General features: G+C 46.4%; 1 protein-coding gene across 2 annotated transcripts; it reads left to right on the top strand.

The window, feature by feature from the left end:
• The first annotated feature begins 296 nt into the window (after window positions 1-296).
• On the top strand, window positions 297-18,957 carry LOC128336444 (WW domain-binding protein 2-like). 2 transcript variants are annotated; one of them, XM_053276110.1, is made up of 8 exons: window positions 297-424; window positions 2,867-2,975; window positions 4,170-4,290; window positions 5,096-5,185; window positions 7,700-7,786; window positions 11,276-11,386; window positions 12,181-12,265; window positions 18,886-18,957. In XM_053276110.1, the coding sequence occupies exons 1-7, from the start codon at window positions 372-374 to the stop codon at window positions 12,246-12,248; spliced, it is 639 nt and encodes a 212-aa protein (XP_053132085.1). In that variant the 5' UTR covers window positions 297-371; the 3' UTR covers window positions 12,249-12,265; window positions 18,886-18,957. The 2 variants fall into 2 exon arrangements, with proteins under 2 accessions (XP_053132085.1, XP_053132086.1); XM_053276111.1 differs by having other exon boundaries at window positions 12,181-12,269.
• Window positions 18,958-19,406: the final 449 nt, after the last annotated feature.

Genomic DNA, 19,406 nt, shown 5'->3' with positions numbered 1-19,406 from the left:
ATAGCCATGAGGACGAGTAGCCATTGAGAGACGTGTCTACAATGGACTTGTCTAGCCCTCTTTTTTAAAGCCATCCAAGCTGGTGGCCATCACCACATCCCGTGGCAGAGAATTCCACGGATTAATGATTTGCTGTGTAGAAAGAAATATTTTTCTTAGTCCTAGATTTCCTGAAAATCCAGTGTCTGGGGACCCAAGTTTGAACACCCCTGCAGTCATCCCAATTTCAGGTCAGAGCCTGTTCTGTTACCTCACCTGTTGACATCACAGAGAGCTGTACATGGTCCAGCAGCCACTTGTCTTCCCCAGCAGTGCCCCTTCAGCCAAAGGGAGCGTGTGGGGAGTTGGGGAAGAGAGCGGGGCCTCTTGCCATGGAGGTGACTAGGTATCAGTTCTCCAGGTCAGCCAACAGTTCTGAGGAAAGGTGAGTAGGAATTCTCTCCCAGGTAGGATCCCAACTTTACAGTCACTGACCCAACAATACAAATCACAGTAATTATTATACAAATAGTACAAAAGATAACATTAGGGTCTTCATAATACCGATAACTCAAACCAGCTCAGACCGCGCAAAACTTGGCCGCATACAAAGTTATGGGTAAACAACGATCAGATAATAAAAAGGATGCATATCTATCAGCCGTTCTAACAGGGATATTTAATGAAAAGGGAGAGGTAAGAGAGATACAAATACTCCTATAAAATGAACAGTATAAAAGGACGTGTGTCACAGTCTCAACACCCTGGCCACAAGGACAGATCCAGTTAGTGACAGGGATTTTGCGATACCTCTGTGGTCTCCAGGAGTTGACACCAACTCAATGGCACACTTTACTTTACCCTCCAATACAGCTGATGGAAGTGCATTAAAGCTTGCAAGGGAGAAAGCTCTTCTCTGGGACAGAGTAGGTAAGCTCATTAAATAGTGGGCTGGTTTAGGGTGACTTTACTCAGCATATATTGAGAGTGACCACACAAAAAAAGTATTGCCTGAATGTAGAAAAACCTAGGAGGATAAAGATGGTTTGTTTAAAATTTGGGACTGGGTTGTAATGGAAAAAGCAACAAATTGGACATGTTGTGATGGACCAGTAAACTATGATTTAGCTTTAGCAGCGCTGGCACGAGCCTCAGATGTGTCTCTTTTGTGAAGGAGAGAAGACGACTGATTGGTTTTGTTCCTGGTTAAAAATGAAGCAGGATTGCTTGCTGGGTCCCAATCCAGAAAATCCTGGATTGTTCTCAACAGTTTAGAACTGTGTTTAGAACTATCTAATTGGTTTGTTTTTCCATGTGAGAACATTTTTGTTGAGAAGCGGTATATAAAGAACTTGTGAGTAATCCAGGATATCAAACTGGAAAATATAAGCTATAAAGCACATTAATTAAAAACTAGCTGGGCCGGGCACAGAGCATCTGCGCCTCCAGTTTGGCCCAGCCATTTTCTCCAGCCCACTGCCGTTGTTTTCTCGCTGCCCGCCTGCCGGTGCTTACTTTCCCAGCCGCATGCCAGTCACCTCTGCCTGCCCGGCCCGCCACCACCACCTCCCGCCGGCCGGTCGCTGCCTCCTGCTGGTGCAGCTTTTCTGGCCAGCCACCTCCTCCTGCTGCGCAGCTCCACCGGCCGGCCGCCTCCCGCCAGCATGGCATCGCCCACCAGCATTGGCTCACCTCCTCGTCCCACCAGCGTGGCTCCACCTGCAGGCCGCCTCCGCCGTCCGCCGTGGCTGTTTCCTTTCCTGTCCCCGTGGCTATCCGGCAGCTCTCCAAACTCTCGCGAGAGCTGCCACACATGGGATTAGGCACGGGTACATCTTAGAGAATTAAATATATAGAAGATAGGGCACCTGATTGGAAAGACAGGTGAGTGATGGGCCAAGACGGAGATGGCACAGAAGAAGAAGAGATCTGTGGTGGGTCTTCATTTATTATTTTTTTAAAGGCCTAATGCAGGATCCCCAATTTGCACTGGGACCATGGTGCTGGGGGAAGAGAGGATGAACCGTCCCCTGCATCATTTTCTGAGCTGAAGCCCCTCTCCCAAAATTGCTGTTTCTATCACAGGATAAAACGTATTGGTACCCTGGGGCAATGCAGATTAGAAAAATGCATTGGGTGGTGGTTGCAGGAAGCTGCCTTCTACTGAGTCACACCCTTGGTCCATCTAGCTCAGTACTGTCTACCCCAGGGTTTCCTACCTGTAGTTCAGCAACCTCTGGAGTACCATGGGTTGGGAACCACTGGACCTAGACTGACCGAAAGCAACTTTTCAAGGTTTCAGAGAGGAGTCCCTCCTCCCAGCACTACCTGGAGATGCCACGGAGGGAACCTGGGATCTCCTGCATGCAGCCAGATGCTCTACCACTGAGCTACGGCGCCATCCCCTAAGGGATCAATCAATCATCTTTATTACAGTCCAAGACCAGCATAAGATGGTGTGAGGCAGTAATTATGAGGAGCGCATACATTAGGATAGGACAGATTATGAAGCAATAAAACCATATTACATTAAAATGACTACATTAAAATTATTAATGTAAGTTCCTTAGGGAACCATTTTACAGCACTAACATGTAGTTTCCCATCCAAATGCAAACCAAGGTGGACCCTGCGGAGCAAAGGGGACAATTCATGCTTGCTAATGCAAGATGGCGCAGTGTGTACAAATGAGGACATTTGCACGAGTTCAAATCCTGCTGGTGGCTGAATGAGCAGGCATCTTGGGAGCAATTTATCCCAGGCCCCGCCAAGACAAAAGACCCCGATCTGCTTTCCCATTTCTGTTATTCCCATGCGGCTCCCTACTGCCTTCCTTCCTCATGGTGTCCTCTTTGAGATGTAATGTTCCCAATTCCTCTGTCTGCAGGGTTCTCGCTCACTACAGTGAAGTGTCGTTATTGCTGGAGGAGAGGCCAGATTTTCCAGATGAGCTCCGAGGAGCCAAGAAAGGGATGCTGTACCTCACTCAGTACAAAGTAAGAGCTCAGACTAGAAAGGGGTAATTGATTAAGCCCCATTGCACCCTGACCACATTTAGACCTTGAGCCAGGCCTACAAATTTTGGCCAATCATACCATCTCAGGGATGGACGCTCATAGTGAATTCTGGCAACATCTAGTCCCCCTAGAGATGGAAAATAAGTGATACTTTTGCACTTACTTCTTTGGCGAATTGGAGAACCCGTCTCTCTTTGGAGGACGTTCCTGCTCATTTTCACTTCTATTCCTCTGATAACTTTGATACAACTTTATAGTAGCTTTTCTGGTTTTAAAAAGCTTTCAAAACCCCATTGCAAATTGCAGGCCCAGTGGTCAGGACAATAAAAGCATGAGCACACACAGAAAATGGAAAGTCTTGCAATTTTATCGCCTCTTTTCCATGTCTAACAGTGTAAGGTAAGGTAAAGTGTGCCATCAAGTTGGTGTTGACTCCTGGTGCCCACAGAGCCCTGTGGCTTTCTTTGGTAGAATACAGGAGGGGTTTACCATTGCCGTCTCCCACGCAGTGTGAGATGATACCTTTCAGCATCTTCCTATATTGCTGCTGCCCGATATAGGTGTTTCCCATAGTCTGGGAAACATACCAATGGGGATTCGAACCGGTAACCTCTGGCTTGCTAGTCAAGTCATTTCCCAGCTCCGCCATTTTGACCTTGTCAAAAATCACAATCACAAAAATCACAATAAGCATTTGTGTGCCCCCCACCCCAGACACTACCAACCACCCTAGCTGGCTCATGAACTCATTATTTCACCATTGATTAGCCACTGCACGGATTTAAAGGGATTGTTCTATCATGTGCCTTCGGACATGAGCTGTGACCAGATCAGCACAATCCAGTGTCTGCTTTGGAACTTAGGAAGCTCCCTCCTACTGAATCAGACCGTTGGTCCATCTAGCTCAGTATTACCTACGCTGACTGACTCCAAGGTTTCAGGCAGAAGTCTCCCCCAGCCCTACCTGGAGATGCCAGGGATTGAACCTGCGGTCTTTTGCATGCTAAGCAGATGCTCTAACACTGAGCTACGGCTCTGTCCTATCATTCTCACTTTGGTCTGAGTTAGCCATCGCCTGATCTATTGTTGAGGGGTCACTTCCTTTGCTTCTCTGTTGCTTTTGTAAGAAACGTAGCAACCTACCAATGGGTCTATTCTTGACTGTTTTCTTAGATGATATTCCAGCACAAAGACAAAGGGTCCACCATCATTCGTTTCCCACTGCAGCTCCTCGAAGACTGTGTTTTGGAGGAGGAGCAAGGCTCTAAGTTCCAGAACATCAAAGGAACTCTGTGTATGTGTCATGACCTGGATTCTTCAGCTGCTGTAGTCAATGTTCCCAAATTAGGAGGAGGAATCCTCTCCCTATGGGGGTTATTAGTAGGACAGTGCATGTCAGAAAAAGAATTCCAATGTCAAAATTCCTGGCCTCCACCACCAGGAGGCATCAGACTAGTGCGCTGGTGGTGGTGGCTCTTTAACTGCCCGCCCAGCACTGGCGTGGGGGCAGTTTGTCAGAACAGCTTGGGGTAGGGTGGGGTGGGGTGGGGTGGTCAGGGAGTGACGCTGGGCAGCCTAGGAAGCCCACACATCTGCTGGGAAGACGTGCAGGCTTCTGGGGATCTAGCTCCATTCAGAACTTCTCGGCCATTGTGGCTGGGGATAATGAGAGTTGTAGCCCAAAAACATCTGGGAGACCACGTTCGGGAACCCAATAATAATAATAATAATAATAATAATAATAATAATAATAATAATAATTATTATTATTATTATTATTATTATTTGGTTTCTATACCGCCCTTCCAAAAATGGCTCAGAGCGGTTTACACAGAAAATAACAAACAAATAAGATAGCTCCCTGTCCCCAAAGGGCTCACATTCTAAAAAGAAACATAAGATAAACACCAGCAACAGTCACTGGAAGTACTGTGCTGGGGGTGGTGGAGATAACAGATGAATGGTCAGGAAGTCAAAGCAGGGATAAACTGGGCAGAATCTGTGATGGTATCAGTATTTGCATAAGTATCTGGCTTACTTACAGTACAGAATTTGAACTAGAATTTTGATTAAGTTCTCACTCTAGTCTCTCCTCCTAGCTTCCAACCAGGGGGTTATTGACTTCAAATTCACCTTCCAGTATGGAGCTATGGACTGCTTAAACATGATCAAAGACCTTTCAGAAGCAGGTGAGTTGCTAGACAAATGTTGGGGTTTTTTGCTAGTGATATTTGAGAGAGAGAGAGAGAGAGAGAGAGATTTTGGATTTCTGGTTTGACTGCATGCCATGAAAAAGGGGTTTTATGGTCACAATCAGGATAATTATAGTCCAACAACATCTGGAAGCCTAGGGTTGGGAACCCCTGTCACCAAGAAAGGAATGATGATGTTGGATCTAGAAACAATATTGCTATGTAGCATACAAATACGATGGGTGTTTATATACCACTTTTCAACAAAAGTTCCCAAAACGGTCTACACAGATATAAACAAATAAATAAAGATGGCTCCCTGTCCCCAAAGGGCTCACAATCTAAAAAGAAACACAAGATAGACACCAGCAACAGTCACTGGAGGGATGCTGTGCTGGGGGTGGAGAGGGCCAGTTACTCTTCCCCTGCTAAATAAAGAGAATCGCCACTTTTTAAAAGTGCCTCTTTGCTCAGTTAGCAGTAGTGTGTAGTGACTCCTTTGATCCTACACCTTTCCCTACAAGTCATCTCCATTTTGAGCTCTAGAGTAAGAGCCAGACCCTAACAGACCCTAACCCTGCTAACTGGGCAAAGAGGCACCTTTTAACGTGGTGATTCTCTTTATTTAGCAGGGGGAGAGTAACTGGCCCTATCCACTCCCAGCACAGTACTTCCAGTGACTGTTGCTGGTGTGTGTCTTATGTTTCTTTTTAGAATGTGAGCCCTTTGGGGTCAGGGAGCCGTCTTATTTGTTTTATTTCTCTTTGTAAACCACCCTGAGCCATTTTTGGAAGGGCGGTATAGAAATCGAATTAATAACAACAACAACAACAACAACAACAACAGTGGTTCCTAACCTGGGTTCCTCCAGATGTTGATGAACTACAACTCCCATCATCCTCAGCTACAATTGATTGTAGGGTTGGGACCCCACTGCCGCAGAAGGAAGAAAATGAGGCAAGTCTCACGATCAGTGAGACTCACTGTAAGGGGGTTAGCGGAGAGAGCTGACTTAGCCCGCTCTCCCCACAGACAAACATTCCTGCAGCCCTGAGTGGCTGGATAGGCTGCCCATACGACAGCCAGCTCCATCATGGAGCTGGTAAGGGCTGCGGGGATTGGGGACCACGCAGTGCCCGGAAGTTCCAGGATGCCCCATGAGAGTGCATCCTGGTTGGGGGTCTCCTCGTGTGTTGCTGTGGTGCGGAGCCACGCCTGCGATACACGACCAAGTAAACGGGGTTAGCGAAGTGCTCATTCCGCTAACCCCGTTGAAGGGGAGGGTTGTAGAAACGGGTCACCTGCTTTGGAGAAACGGGGCTCGCCTGCGAGCCTGCTCGCTCTCACACTCGGCCGCAATCGGGCTAGGCTCCCTTAGCCTGATTTTGGCCGATCGTGAGAATCGCCTCAATGACTTTCCATGACAATAGCTAGTCATCTGGGTCATATGCTGGGTCAGGCTAAAGGCTCATCCAGTCCAGCATCCTGCCTCACACAGCAGGGAAGCCCCCCAGTGGGGGAAAGATGGCCCCCTCTCGTTGGTGGCACCAACCTGGTGTTCAGGGGCATGCTCTCTCTGATCCTGAAGGAAATTTACAGCTCTCTAGGCTAGTAACCATTGATAGCCCGATCCGACATGAATGTGTCCAATCCCCTGCTAATACAGTTTAGACTGGTCCAGTGGCAGCGAATTCCAAGTACATGTTGAGTACAGAAGTGCTTTCTTTTGCTTTTCCTGAATTTCCTGCCATTTTAGTTTCAACCAATGACGCTGGGTCATCGGTTTAATTTTTATTTGTTTAACATATTTTAATACCACCCAAAACTCACAAACATCGGTTGAGAGAGGGAGGAAAACATCTCTCTGTCCACTTAATCGACAGAGAATCCATTCATGCTTGCTTCCACAAGACCAGCTGTCCTTTCAAACAATACTATATCATATGGAATACTGGATAATTATAGTTGGGGGGGGGGACACATAACTATTTCAGTAAATATAGTCACATTTATGAGATCATTTTGTATAAGTCATAAACTACATAATAAAGGAAGAGATTGTGACTGCTCTAAATAAAAGCCATCGGATGTCCCATAAAGCCTTCACTTGTTTTAAACAGGGTTAGGCCATCCAAGACCATATTCAGGGCTAAGTTGCACTAAGTGAATAAATATCGGTACAGGACGCCATGTTTCACGCAATCTTGTAAATGCATTCTGTGATTTGCAATGAGCTCTTTATAACCTTTCCTTTAATGTGTTTTTAGCTGTATTCTTGTCCAATGGTTTGTTTTTTTCTGTTTTATGAGCCACCCAGAGAACAATTTGTTATATGATGGCCATAAAAATAAAGTTGTTACTATTCTTTAGAAGAAAAGGTGATGTCCTTTTCTCTGATATGGATGAAGAAAAATTGTTTTAAGAAGTTTGAGGTATGAATTTGCCCTTAGAGACATGCAAAAATATGGCCATCTTGGCACGATTTTCTGTTTTCTTTTGTTCATCTTGCAGAGATATTAAGAGAGAGCACCAGTCTTCAGGAATACCCCACTGCTTCTATCTACACTTATGCCCACCCCACTGCGTCTCGGACAGCCCGTAAGCACTGGGATAGACTGCTCTTGTTACTGGGTGCCTTCTTGGTTACTCTTTGTACCAGGGAGGCTTGCAAAGCCAGGGTTGAACTGAAACTCACATCTCTCAGCTGAACTTAATGGTTCTCTATTTCATTGGGTATGACAGAGGGAGGAGAGCTGGGCTTGTGGCAGCAAGCATGGATTGTCCCCTTAACTAAGCAGGCTCTGCCCTTGTTTGCATTTGAATGGGAGACTACATGTTTGAGTGCTGTCAGATATTCCCCTTAGGGGATGGGGCTGCTCTGGGAAGAGCATCTAGGTTCCACGTTCCCTCCCTGGCAGCATCTCCAAGATAGGGCTGAGAGAGATTCCTGCCTGCAACCTTGGAGAAGCTGCTGCCAATCTGGGTAGACAATACTGAGCTAGATGGACCTATGGTCTGACTTAGTAGAAGGTGGCTTCCTATGTCCCTATAACCTCACTGAATACAAAGAGCAGGCTGTAGGGACATTTTTTCATTATTATTTTTTATTCGATTTCTATTCCACCCTTCCAAAAATGGCTCAGGGAGGTTTACACAGAGAAATAACAAGAACACAGGAAGCTGCCTTATACTGAGTCAGACCATTGGTCTGTTTAGCTCCCAGATTGTCTACACCAGGGGTTCTCAATGTTGGGTCCCCAGATGTTTTTGGACTTCAACTCCCATAATCCCCAGCCCCAGTGGCCTTTGGTTGGGGATTATGGGAGTTGAAGTCCAAAAACATCGGGGGACCCAACGTTGAGAACCCCTGGTCTACACAGACTGGCCACAGCTCCCCAGGGTTTCAGATGAGGGTATTTCCCAGCCCTACCTGGAAATGCCTCCAAAGATTGAACCTGGGACCTTCTGCACTGCAAAGCAGATGCTCTGCCACTGAGCTATGGCCCCATCCCCCAAAAGGGAAATATCTTACACGTAGTCAGCCATCCAAATACAAACCAAGGAAAAGTTTAGCAAAGGGGACACTTCTCCTCCTATCAAATGTACCCTGCTTTTAGGAACATAGGAAGTGGCCATATACTGGAGTACCTCAGACTCCATCAGTGTATATGTGAAGTTGGAGTTTTTGCCCCAATATGTATCACTTTACACTTGCTTACACTGAACCACATTTGCCATTTTGTCGCCCACTCACCCAGTTTGGAGAGATCCTTCTGGGGTTCCTCACAATCTGTTCTGGATTTCACTACCCTAAATAGTTTAGTGTCATCTGCGAATTTGGCCACTTCACTGGTTAGATCATAAATAGCACTCGTCCCAGGACAGATCCCTGGGAGACCCCACTTCTTACTTCCCTCCATTGTGAAAACTGTCCATTTATACCTACCCTCTGTTTCCTGTCCTTCAACCAGTTACTGATCCACACATGAACCTGTATTATCCCATGACTGTTAAGTTTACTTAAGAGCCTTTAACGGGGAACTTTGTCAAAAGCTTTTTGGAAGTCCAAGTATACTATGTCAAACTAGATCACCTTTATCCACATGCCTGTTGACACTATGGATGTGCATGAACTTTTACGGGCCTCTGAACCGGTTCAAATGTCCAACAGTTCCGCTGGTTCGAAGTTGGGGGGGATAGCTTTAAAGATGGGGGAGGATGTTGCTACCCCTCCCACTGTGTTTCCTCCGCCGGCGCTCTCTTTTGAAATGGTCCGGCGGGGCGGCAGTGTACCTCCTTGCCGTATGACATGAGCACATGGACCAGGCACTTCTAGCCACTTCTGGTCCGTGGAGGCACCGGGGCGGCAGGGAGGTACACTGCCGCCCCACCGAACTGTTTTAAAAGAAAGCACTGGTGGGGGAAATGTGGCGGGAGGCGTAAGAGCACCCTCCCCTGTCCTTAGAGATATTCCCCCTCCACCTTCGAACTGGCAGGTGCCAGTTCCATGCACAGCAAAAGTTGACACTCTCAACAAACTCATTTTGAAATGAATGCCGTTATAGTCATCCACACAAAAGCATGCACAGATGTAAGACACCTGCACATGTATGCAATGTAACAGGGGCATAGCAAGGTTGGAGTGGGCCCAGAGACAAGATTTTAAAATGGGCCCCCCGCTGATATATACACACAAACACACTTCACAATATATAGTGCACTCACACTCACATCCCCATTATGAATACGGTGAATACTTAGTTCACATTGAATTGAGTTTCTTTTACTCTCTGTTCCTGCCGATCTTCAAGAGACGCAACATAATTCATAGGGGGTGCAACACGGGTGGGCGGGGAGTCATGTGATGTGCCTCTGGGGGGCCCCTCGAGGCAGTGGGGCCCCAAGACGACTGCCTCCCCCTGCCTAATGGTAGTTACGCCCCTGCAATGTAATGTCTGAACAGGGCTGCTGTTGTGTGTGTGTATATATATATATATCTAATCACCAAGTGTGTTCAGAAGTCAGGAACAGGAAGAGCACCCATCTAGGAACACAGGGACCTGCCTTATAGCATGTCAGACCATTGGTCCATCTAGCTCAGTGTACTGTCTTCATAGACTGGCAGCGGCTTCTCCAAGTTTGCAGGCAGGAGTCTCTCCCTGTCCTGTCTTGGAGATGCCAGGAAGGGAACTTGGGACCTTCTGCATGCAAGCATTCAGGTGCTCTTCCCAGAGCGGCCCCATCCCCTAATGAGAATATCTTACAGTGCTCATACAAGTAGTCTCCCATTCAAATGCAAACCAGGGTGGACTCTGCTTAACAAAGCATACAATTCATGCTTACTACTGCAAGACCAGCTCTCTTTACCACAAGGCCAGCTGGATTTCTTGCTTCTCCATTTTTCATGGCCATGTCTGCCCAGTGCTTGCATCAACATACCCCATGTTCAAATTCCACATTTTCAAGCAATTGCACACATTTTACTTATTTTGCACAACTGTTTGTTTCCAAGAGCCAAGTATCCAAATAAAGAGGACATCTGTGAGGGCAGACTGGGGAAGGGGATCAGCTAAATGATCCCCAGTAGAGCACGATGGGATGTCAGTTTGCTCCTTTTTACGTTTGTTCATTGTGGAATCATTTATTTACTTGTTTGTTTGTTTGTTTGTTTGTTTGTTTAATATACCGCCCACTCTAAAGACTTTGGGAGGTGTACAAAAACATGCAAAGCAAGACAACATTAAAAATACATTCTAAATTAAAAACTAAAGTAACTAACAAAGAAGGAAAAAACCAAATAGGTAAACTACAGGGCAAAAGCCTGGCAAAAAAGAAGTCTTCAACAGAGATTTAAAAATCAGTAAGGAAGGGGCTAAATGAATCTGAAGGGGAAGGGAGTTCCAGAGAAGTGGGGCAGCAACCGAAAAGGCCCTTTCACGGGTCCTAGTGCCCCAAACCTCTCAGAAATCAGGGACCAACAAAAGGGAATAATGGGTCAGTCTCCTAGTTCTAAGAGGTTAACCCCATCCAGGAGCCAATTCATCGTCCTCCCAATTCTCAAGAGGTTTCTGCTCTCGGTATTCACAGGTTCTCTCAACATGCTTCCACTGTGGCCACCTCCTTATCCCGGACCACCAGACCTTCCCCCACCCTATTCGGAAGTGGAAGAAATGTCCCCAAGGGAAAGCCGAGTTCCAGGTGAACCAGCCAAGCATCTCAGAAGTGGTTGTGTTCAGACTCCTCAAGACTTCATATGTTTCAACTGTTTTCTGCTATTTTCTCCTTCTCTGCTTTGATTTGTGTATTATTTTGTTGCTTTGCATCTTCTGCTGTTTGGTGTACTAAGAAGATGAGTTTGAGGAGTTCTGTCGTTTTATTTATTTATATATTTGTGTAAACCGCTTTGGGAACTTTTGCTGAAAAGCGGTAAAAAAATATCCGTCGTATCCGTATTCGTCATCAGTTTTCAGCTCACGGTTTCAGGTTGTAACTAAATAGTGGCCCAGAAGTGGGGCAGAATAAACATCTGTTGGGTGGGGTCCAGGCTAAAGCCCCATTCAGCCGTTATTCTACAGATGCTGTAGAGTACAATTGTCAAGAGTGGGGCCAGAGGTCCTGCCCCAGCCCTTGATTCGCACCCTGCCCTCCAGCAGCACACTCCTCAGGGTTATAGTGGAGTTCATCTCAAAATCCAAATGTCATATCCATCATGGTAGGCATTTCTGTGATTGGGAGGCTGAGGCGCCACCTTTGGTGGTGGTGAGAAATGAGACAAGTTAGTCATGACAAACTTGGGTCCGATTGATTTCCATGGGATGTAAACATGACTAACTTAGTCTCAGTGATGCCCATTGAGTTGATTAATGAGTCAGGCTGACCATGAAGAAGGAGATCTTGTGTGGCCGGTAGAAAGAGGTGGAGGATAAATTTGAAGGACGTGTCAGCATTAGTGATTGTGTTAATGTGGTCCCTGCTCTCTCTTTACTTGCCAGAGACCCAAGAAGGTTGCTGCCATTGTAGAGGACAGAGGATCCAGGATCCAAGAAACAGACAGGACTGACAAGCAAGTGCAGAAAAGCAAGTGCAGCTTCTAGAACTGTAACAAGTTTTTTCTTCCTTCCTTCCCATTAAAACCACAACAAATGTTTATATGCCGCTTTTCAACAAAAGTTTCCAAAGCGGTTTACATAGATAAATAATAAATAAAATTAATGAGATGGATCCCTATCCCCAAAGGGCTCACAATCTTCCTGTTAAGGCAGTGATCTTCATGTCAAGGGTGGTCCCTGTCAACAGAGGCGTATCTAGGGAAAATAGCGCCTAGGGCAAGCACTGAAATTGCACCCCCTGTCCAAACATCTGACACCCATCTTTCAGATAACTTTACCATAATATCAGCTCAGATATACAAGTCAAGCTCGTTAATCTTTTAATTTTTCAAAAACTATTTAGCAGTGGATGTAGCCAGACCAAAAAATGCTGGAAAACTACAAATTTCAGTATGCTGGGGCTCATGAAATACCCAAATACTATATGGAGGTGTACTTGGAAAACTAAACAGAAGTGCCTGTCTAATTCTCTACTGTGCATTGTAGCATCACTATTACATAAGTTTTAAAAATAAATGGAGAATTTGACTTTTCCCAGATACTAGGGCCTTGCAGAGGCCATTTGAGCATGCATAGTGGCCATTTTGTTTTCAGTGGCCATTTTTAAAAGAAAATTTTCATTTTAAAAAATGGCGCCCCCTTCAAGTGGTGCCCAGGGCACGTGCCCTGCCTGCCTCACCCTATATACGCCCCTGCCTGTCAACCCTAACTTGCATCCCTCTGACTAATTATTTATTGGATCTATGTGAAGCTTTGACCAGAGTGGTCTACTCTGCATGGTCCCCCGGCATTATGTGGAGATGACTGTTCCCACTGCCCATCACTGGGGGAGCAGGTCTCCTCTAAGGGAAATGGAGCCCTCTTGAGCCCCTGCCTGCACCATCTTGGAAGGCATGCACAGAGTGCTGGGAAGTGTAGTCTTTCCCAGGGCTTTCCACCTAAAGCTCTTAAGGGAGGGCTCCATCTCTCTTAAAGGGCCCTTCTGTGTGGAGGTCAGCACTGTAGGATTTGACTCTCACACTGAAGGGTTTTTGCCAAAGTGCCCCCCTGGAGGCTTTACACACAGGGCTTCTACCCCAAATCTACTTCAGAAGAGAGAGTGTGCGTTCACACACCAGACAAACTTACCACATAGTCCCTTTGAGATCCTTGAACCCACTCCACACACAAATTGGGCTTTGTGATGCGAATTCTAGCTTAACTTGACGTATTTCCCCATTTTTAAAATGCTGGTTTTAAGCTACTTTTTCTGAAAACCGGAGTAAATAGGGAGAGGCACTGACATAGAATCATTAGCATGATAAGAAGGATACTCTCTTTAGAAATGTAGATATCACTCTTTAGGAATCTCTCCCCCCACCCCCACTATTGGCTAGAAGGAAAACATGGAGGCATGCCATATGAACCTGCATCAAAACAAAACCCGAGAGCAGAGGGGAGAGGCTGCTTCCCTCAATGCCACGAGTGTACTTCAAAGTGGCTTTGCACAACATTTACCCTAAAGCTTGAAGCAATGTGTAAATAACTCCCTGCTTGAAAAATAGAAGATCACTGTGATCATTAACTCAGTGGTGCCACCAAGGCTACAGAAGGAAAGTCCATATGGCCATGGCTGCATTGAATAAGCAGAATCAGACTTGAGTGGCTGGATTTTTTGATTGAAGACATTCTAACCACTACAGCAGTTGGTACAGAATGCAGCAGCCAGGTTGCCAGTCACTTATCTCTCGGCCTAACCTACCTCACAGGGTTGTTGTAAGGATAAACATAATCTTGTACACTGCTCTGGGCTCCTTGGAAGAAGAGCGGAATATAAATGTAAATAAATAAACAAATAAATAAATTCATCTCTTTGGGTGACCCCAAAGAGCTCATATTACACCCATTTTAAAGGAACTACACTGGCTGCCAATAGGTTTCCGGGCAAAATACAAAGTGCTGGTTATTACCTATAAAGCCCTGAATGGCTTGGGTCCAAGGAATTTAAGAGAACGCCTTCTTCTTCATGGACTCTGCCACCTATTAAGATCATCTGGGAAGGTCTGGTTGCAGTTACCACCAGTTCGATTAGTGGCGACTCGAAACCAGGCCTAGGGTTGCCCTGGGACTTTGAGATGTGCTTCCTAACAAAATTAGAGCCTCTCCTTCTCTGGATGTTTTTAAGAAGGACCTGAAAACATGCCTGTTTATTCAGGTTTTTAATTTATAGTTGAAGGTGTACTAGCTTAGCCCATGCAGAGCACCAGCATGCTAGTACTTGATTGCTCCCCTCACCTCCCACCATAGCCCCCTTGCCCGAAACACACTCCTCCTCTCCTCCTCATCCCATTGTTCCACCCTCCTCACCCCTCTTGGTCACCAGCACTGAGTGACCCAGCCGCAGCGCCCTAACCCCAGAGACCTCCCCACCCTCACCCAATCTCCGCTCCTGCTCCTCCTCCTTCCTGCACGCAGCAGCAGCAACAGCGGTTGACCAGGCGCTTCCTCGCCGCTGGCACTGCCATGGCCACTCGCCTGCCTGCCTGCCTCCCTCCGCCAATGGCCTTGGTAGCCCCAAACAGCAGCAGCGGTTGACTGAGCCCTTCCTTGCTGCCGCCACCATGGCCACTCGCCATCGGAGAAGCCTGCTGGCCTTGGTAGCCCCACCCACGCACACCCTGATTGGACCTCCAATGTCACTGCCGATTGGCTAAGCACTGTGTGGGCAGGGCTCGCCACATACAACGTAATGCATATATAATATATATTAAACTGTTTTGATTGTGTTGTTTAATTGTTGTGTTTTTAGATTGTGAACCGCCCAGGGACTTGCTTATGGGGCAGTATAAAAATGTATTAAATAAATAAATAAATAAATATAAATACGATGACTTTTAAATGGCTATATAAAACCCTAATCCCATAACAAATTGCTCTTTGAGGAGCTCACAAAACAGGAGGATAAAATACACAATTAACATCACATTAAAACAAAACAAAACAACAACAAAAGTACCAGCCAATATGAAGACAAAAGCATTTAAAACATTCTTTTAAGGGCATTAAAATGCTCTGTACATCTTTTCAGCTAATGTTTCCAAAGCGGCATCCAAACATTCTTTGTTGGTTTTAAGGAACTTATAACTGCCTTTCCACTTATAAAGAATCCACGAGACAGCTTGCAAAAGGTTCATAAAAATAAACAACCCCCAAACAACCCCAAACAGTTCGCAGTTGTCACCCCTTGGTTGTGAAAAGCATGGTTAGAGGAGGCTTATCATCTCTGGAAGCCTTCAAGAGAGCCATAAAGACTTTTCAGCCTGGCTTTATGATAATATTTTAACTGCTCTTATTTTATGTTTTATGTTAATATTGTAAATGGCTTGAATTGTTAATGTAAGCCACCCTGAGCCACTCTTGGGTGGATGGGTGGTATATTAATGAAATACATACATACATACATACATAAATTAAATAATGATAATATAATCCAAGCCCTACCTTAATGCCAGTCCACACACCCCACCTCAAAGCTCTCTCCCACCCTTCCTTACCTTTCCAACTTCTGGCACCTCTCTCCTTGGTCCCCCGGGGCCTCACTGATGCCTGGAATGTTGAGATGGCTGCAGACCAGAAGCAAGGACTCCAGGCTGGGAATTGTAGTCCCCCCCCAGCTGCTTTCCTCTTGGCAGACACTCTAGCCCACCACTTGCCTCTCCTCCACGCTTCCTCTTCTGCTCCATCCGCCATCTTCCTTTTTAAACCTGGGGAGCACAGAAGGAGAAGCAACACTGGTGAGGTGGAGTTTGTTGTGGGAAGACGCTGTGTGTTACTTACAGGTGCAGATCTTGGCCCCAGGCATGTGCAGGTCTGTTGGGAGAAACGATCCCATTCTTCATGCTGCTAGGACTGCACTGTGGTCCTCCAGCAGTAAAGGTAAAGTGTGCTGCCCTGGAGACCACAGAGCCCTGTGGTTGTCTTTGGAAGAATACAGGACAGGTTGACCATTGCCATCTCCCATGCAGTATGAGATGATGCCTTTCAGCATCTTCCTAGATGGCTGCTGCCCAATATAGGTGTTTCCCATAGTCTGGGAAACATACAAGTGGGGATTCGAACCGGCAACCTTTGGCTTGCTAGTCAAGTCATTTCCCCTCTGCACCATTAGGTGGCTCCTCTAGCAGTAAACATGGCCAAAGTTTCTAGCTTTTGAACCAGCACCCTGTTCACTGGGCAAGGAGGCACCTTTTTAACATGGTGATTCTCTATATTTAAATGGTGCAGCGGGGAAGTAACTTGCCTAGAGAGCAGGAGGCTCTTGGTTTGAATCCCTGCTGGTGTGTTTCCCAGAGTATGGGAAACTCCTATATCAGGCTGCAGCGATATAGGAAGGTACTGAAAGGCATCATCTCATGCTGCGCGGGAGAAGGCAATGGTAAACCCCTCTTGTATTCTACCAAAAAAACCACATGGCTCTGTGGTCGCCAGCAGTTAACACCGACTCAACAGCCCAACTGTCCGCTGTCTCTTTATTTAGCAGGGGGAGAGCAACTGGCCCACTCCAGCCCCATCACAGCACCCCCCCAGTGGCTGTTGCTGGTATCTATCTTATGTTTCTTAGATTGTGAGCCCTTTGGGGACAGGGACCCATTTTTCTTTGTTTATATTTATGTAAACTGATTTGGAAACTTTTGTTGCAAAGTGGTATATAGATTGTTGCCTGCTGGTTTTAGCAGGTCAAACATCTGTTAAAGGGACAGGAGCAGGCTAGGTTAGTATTTTTCTGGCAACCTCTTTTCTGCTGTTGTGATGGGGGTGGGGGAATTCCGCACTTTCTGGTTTAAAAACTCCTTGCAAACACAGTAAAGCACACTTAATACAGGGGAGGAGAGCTAGTCCTGCATTAGCAAGCATGAGTTGTTCCTGTTGCTAAGCAGGGACTGGCCTGGTTTGCATTTGGATGGGTGACTACATGTGAGCACTGTCTGCTGTAAGATATTCCCCTTAGGGCAGGGGTGGGCAAACTTGGCCCTCCAGCTGTTGCCAAACTACAATGCCCATCTCCTCAGCCATAATAAATTGTGAATGAGGGTGATGGGAGTTGTAGTTCAACAGCAGCTGGAGACCCCACCCCTGCCTTAGGGGATGGGCCATAACCCAGTTGAAGAGCATCTGTTTTGCATGCAGAAGGTCCCAGGTTCATTTGAATGGGAGACTACATGTGTGAGCACTGGAAGATCTTCCTCTCAGGGGATGGGGCTGTTCTTGGAAGAGCATCTGAATGCTTGCATGCAGAAGGTTCCAAGTTCCCTCCCTGGTATCTCCATGTAGGTCTGGGAGAGACTCCTGCCTGCACCCTTGGAGAAGTTGCTGCCAGTCAGTGTACTGAGCTAGACTGGACCAAGGGTCTGACTCAGTAGAAGGCAGCATCCTATGTTCCTAATTCTTCTGCCGGGGGTGGAAAGGAAGAGAAGGCGGCGGCAGAGGTCCAAGATCCCTTCTTCACATCTTGTTCCAGGGTCCACTTCAGTCTTGCTATGTCTCACAGTCATACAGCAATGGGGCAGGAGCGCTGCACTCTTGGTTTTTTAAAAAATGGCCACACTAGGAAGTGCTCTGGGCTGCTGCAGTTTCCTCCACCCCCAAGATAAGCTCCTAAAATTGGGGCTTCCAGGCACTGCCCCATGTGCAAATGGGCTTCCTCTAGCATTCCCTGTGTCATCACGAGGGCATCGAGAGGAAGTCGATTCGTGAACAGGGAGGACACCTGGAAGACCCATGACAGGACAACTCACTCGGCCATCTCCTCTTCCACGTGGAAAACCACGTGTGTAAACCACTTGAAGCGCTCGAGGAAGGGTATGGTACAACAAAAATAAATAAATCGGAAACAAAATCCAGTCCCTTTGCCAATAACTGGGGAGGCCTTGGGGAAGAGGGGGTTGTTGAGTGTACAAGGGAATGCAGCTGGGGGCGGGGTGGTGGTGGCTGTGTTTGGCATAGCACCTAGCCTGGTGCCTGATAGTTTTCCCAAACAAACAAAAAAGATGTTTGACTGACCTTTGCCGGCCATCTGTACCAACTCTGTTGAGCTGAAAATTGTGAGAAGCCTGTTTCCCAGAAATATGCGCCATTTACATTTGCAAAATTTGTGCGGCGGCGGCTGTGAATTTTTGACCGTTCGGTGAAAGAACTCGCAGCAGGTTCAATCAAGAGTGGGCAGGGAAAGAAAGTCAACGGGCTATAACTTCCAAATGCCGTATCTGCATTCGTTTAAGGCAGGGGTTCTCAGTCCTGAGTCCCCCAGATGTTGTGGGACTACAACTCCCACCATCCCCAGCCACAAGGACACTTCCTGCACCTTCCGCCTTGCCTTTTACAAGTGCACAATCACAAACGGGAGCACTCACAGCTCCTGAAATTGGGTAGGATGCTTGTCCTACCCTACTGTGACAGCAAATGCTGTTCAGCTGAAGATCAGTAAATGGCCCCTCGTCCCCCATCTTGTATAGCTAAAGTTCCAGCCATTCTAGCGATATTACTTTAGCTGCTGCTAATTCTGACTCCACAGTACATTCACAATAATTTTCTGTTTTCCTCCTTTTCCAGATGCTGTGGAAATGATAATCGTTTATGCTTGTCGACTATTACAATAATAATTCATTGCTGGCTTATGAGAAATTTGAGTCTCCCTTTCTTTTTCTCACTTGCAATTTCCCCAATTTTCTAGTCAAATCCTCAGGAGCAAGGGGGTGGGATCATCAATGCTGCTGCTTTTCTTTTTGAGCGGGCTGCTCAATATCTTCTCCGACAAGACTGCTTGTTGCAGCTAAAACGCAATTGGGGCATACTTCAATCGATTGCATGGAAAATATTTTAAAACGGCTAAAATGCTATTGGAACATACCTTGGCCAATTGCATGGCAAATCTCTACATTGTACAAAACGGACTCTGAACTCTGGCTCCACCCAGCCATTTGAGAGAAACTTAATATGGGTGGGTGCGTGCAAAGCCACCTTTTTAGGAGACCTCTTTAATATAAACGTCAAGGGCCCTTTTCCCAATTCCTGATTTCACATTTCTTGGCCCGAAAGTCCTTGCTGAGTCAGGTGCTTTTTTTTTTTGGAGT

This window comes from Hemicordylus capensis, chromosome 13, assembly GCF_027244095.1.
Source record: "Hemicordylus capensis ecotype Gifberg chromosome 13, rHemCap1.1.pri, whole genome shotgun sequence".
Lineage (NCBI taxonomy): Eukaryota > Metazoa > Chordata > Lepidosauria > Squamata > Cordylidae > Hemicordylus > Hemicordylus capensis.
The sequence above is the reverse complement of the archived record's forward strand: the minus strand, read 5'-3'. Positions and strand labels throughout refer to the sequence as shown.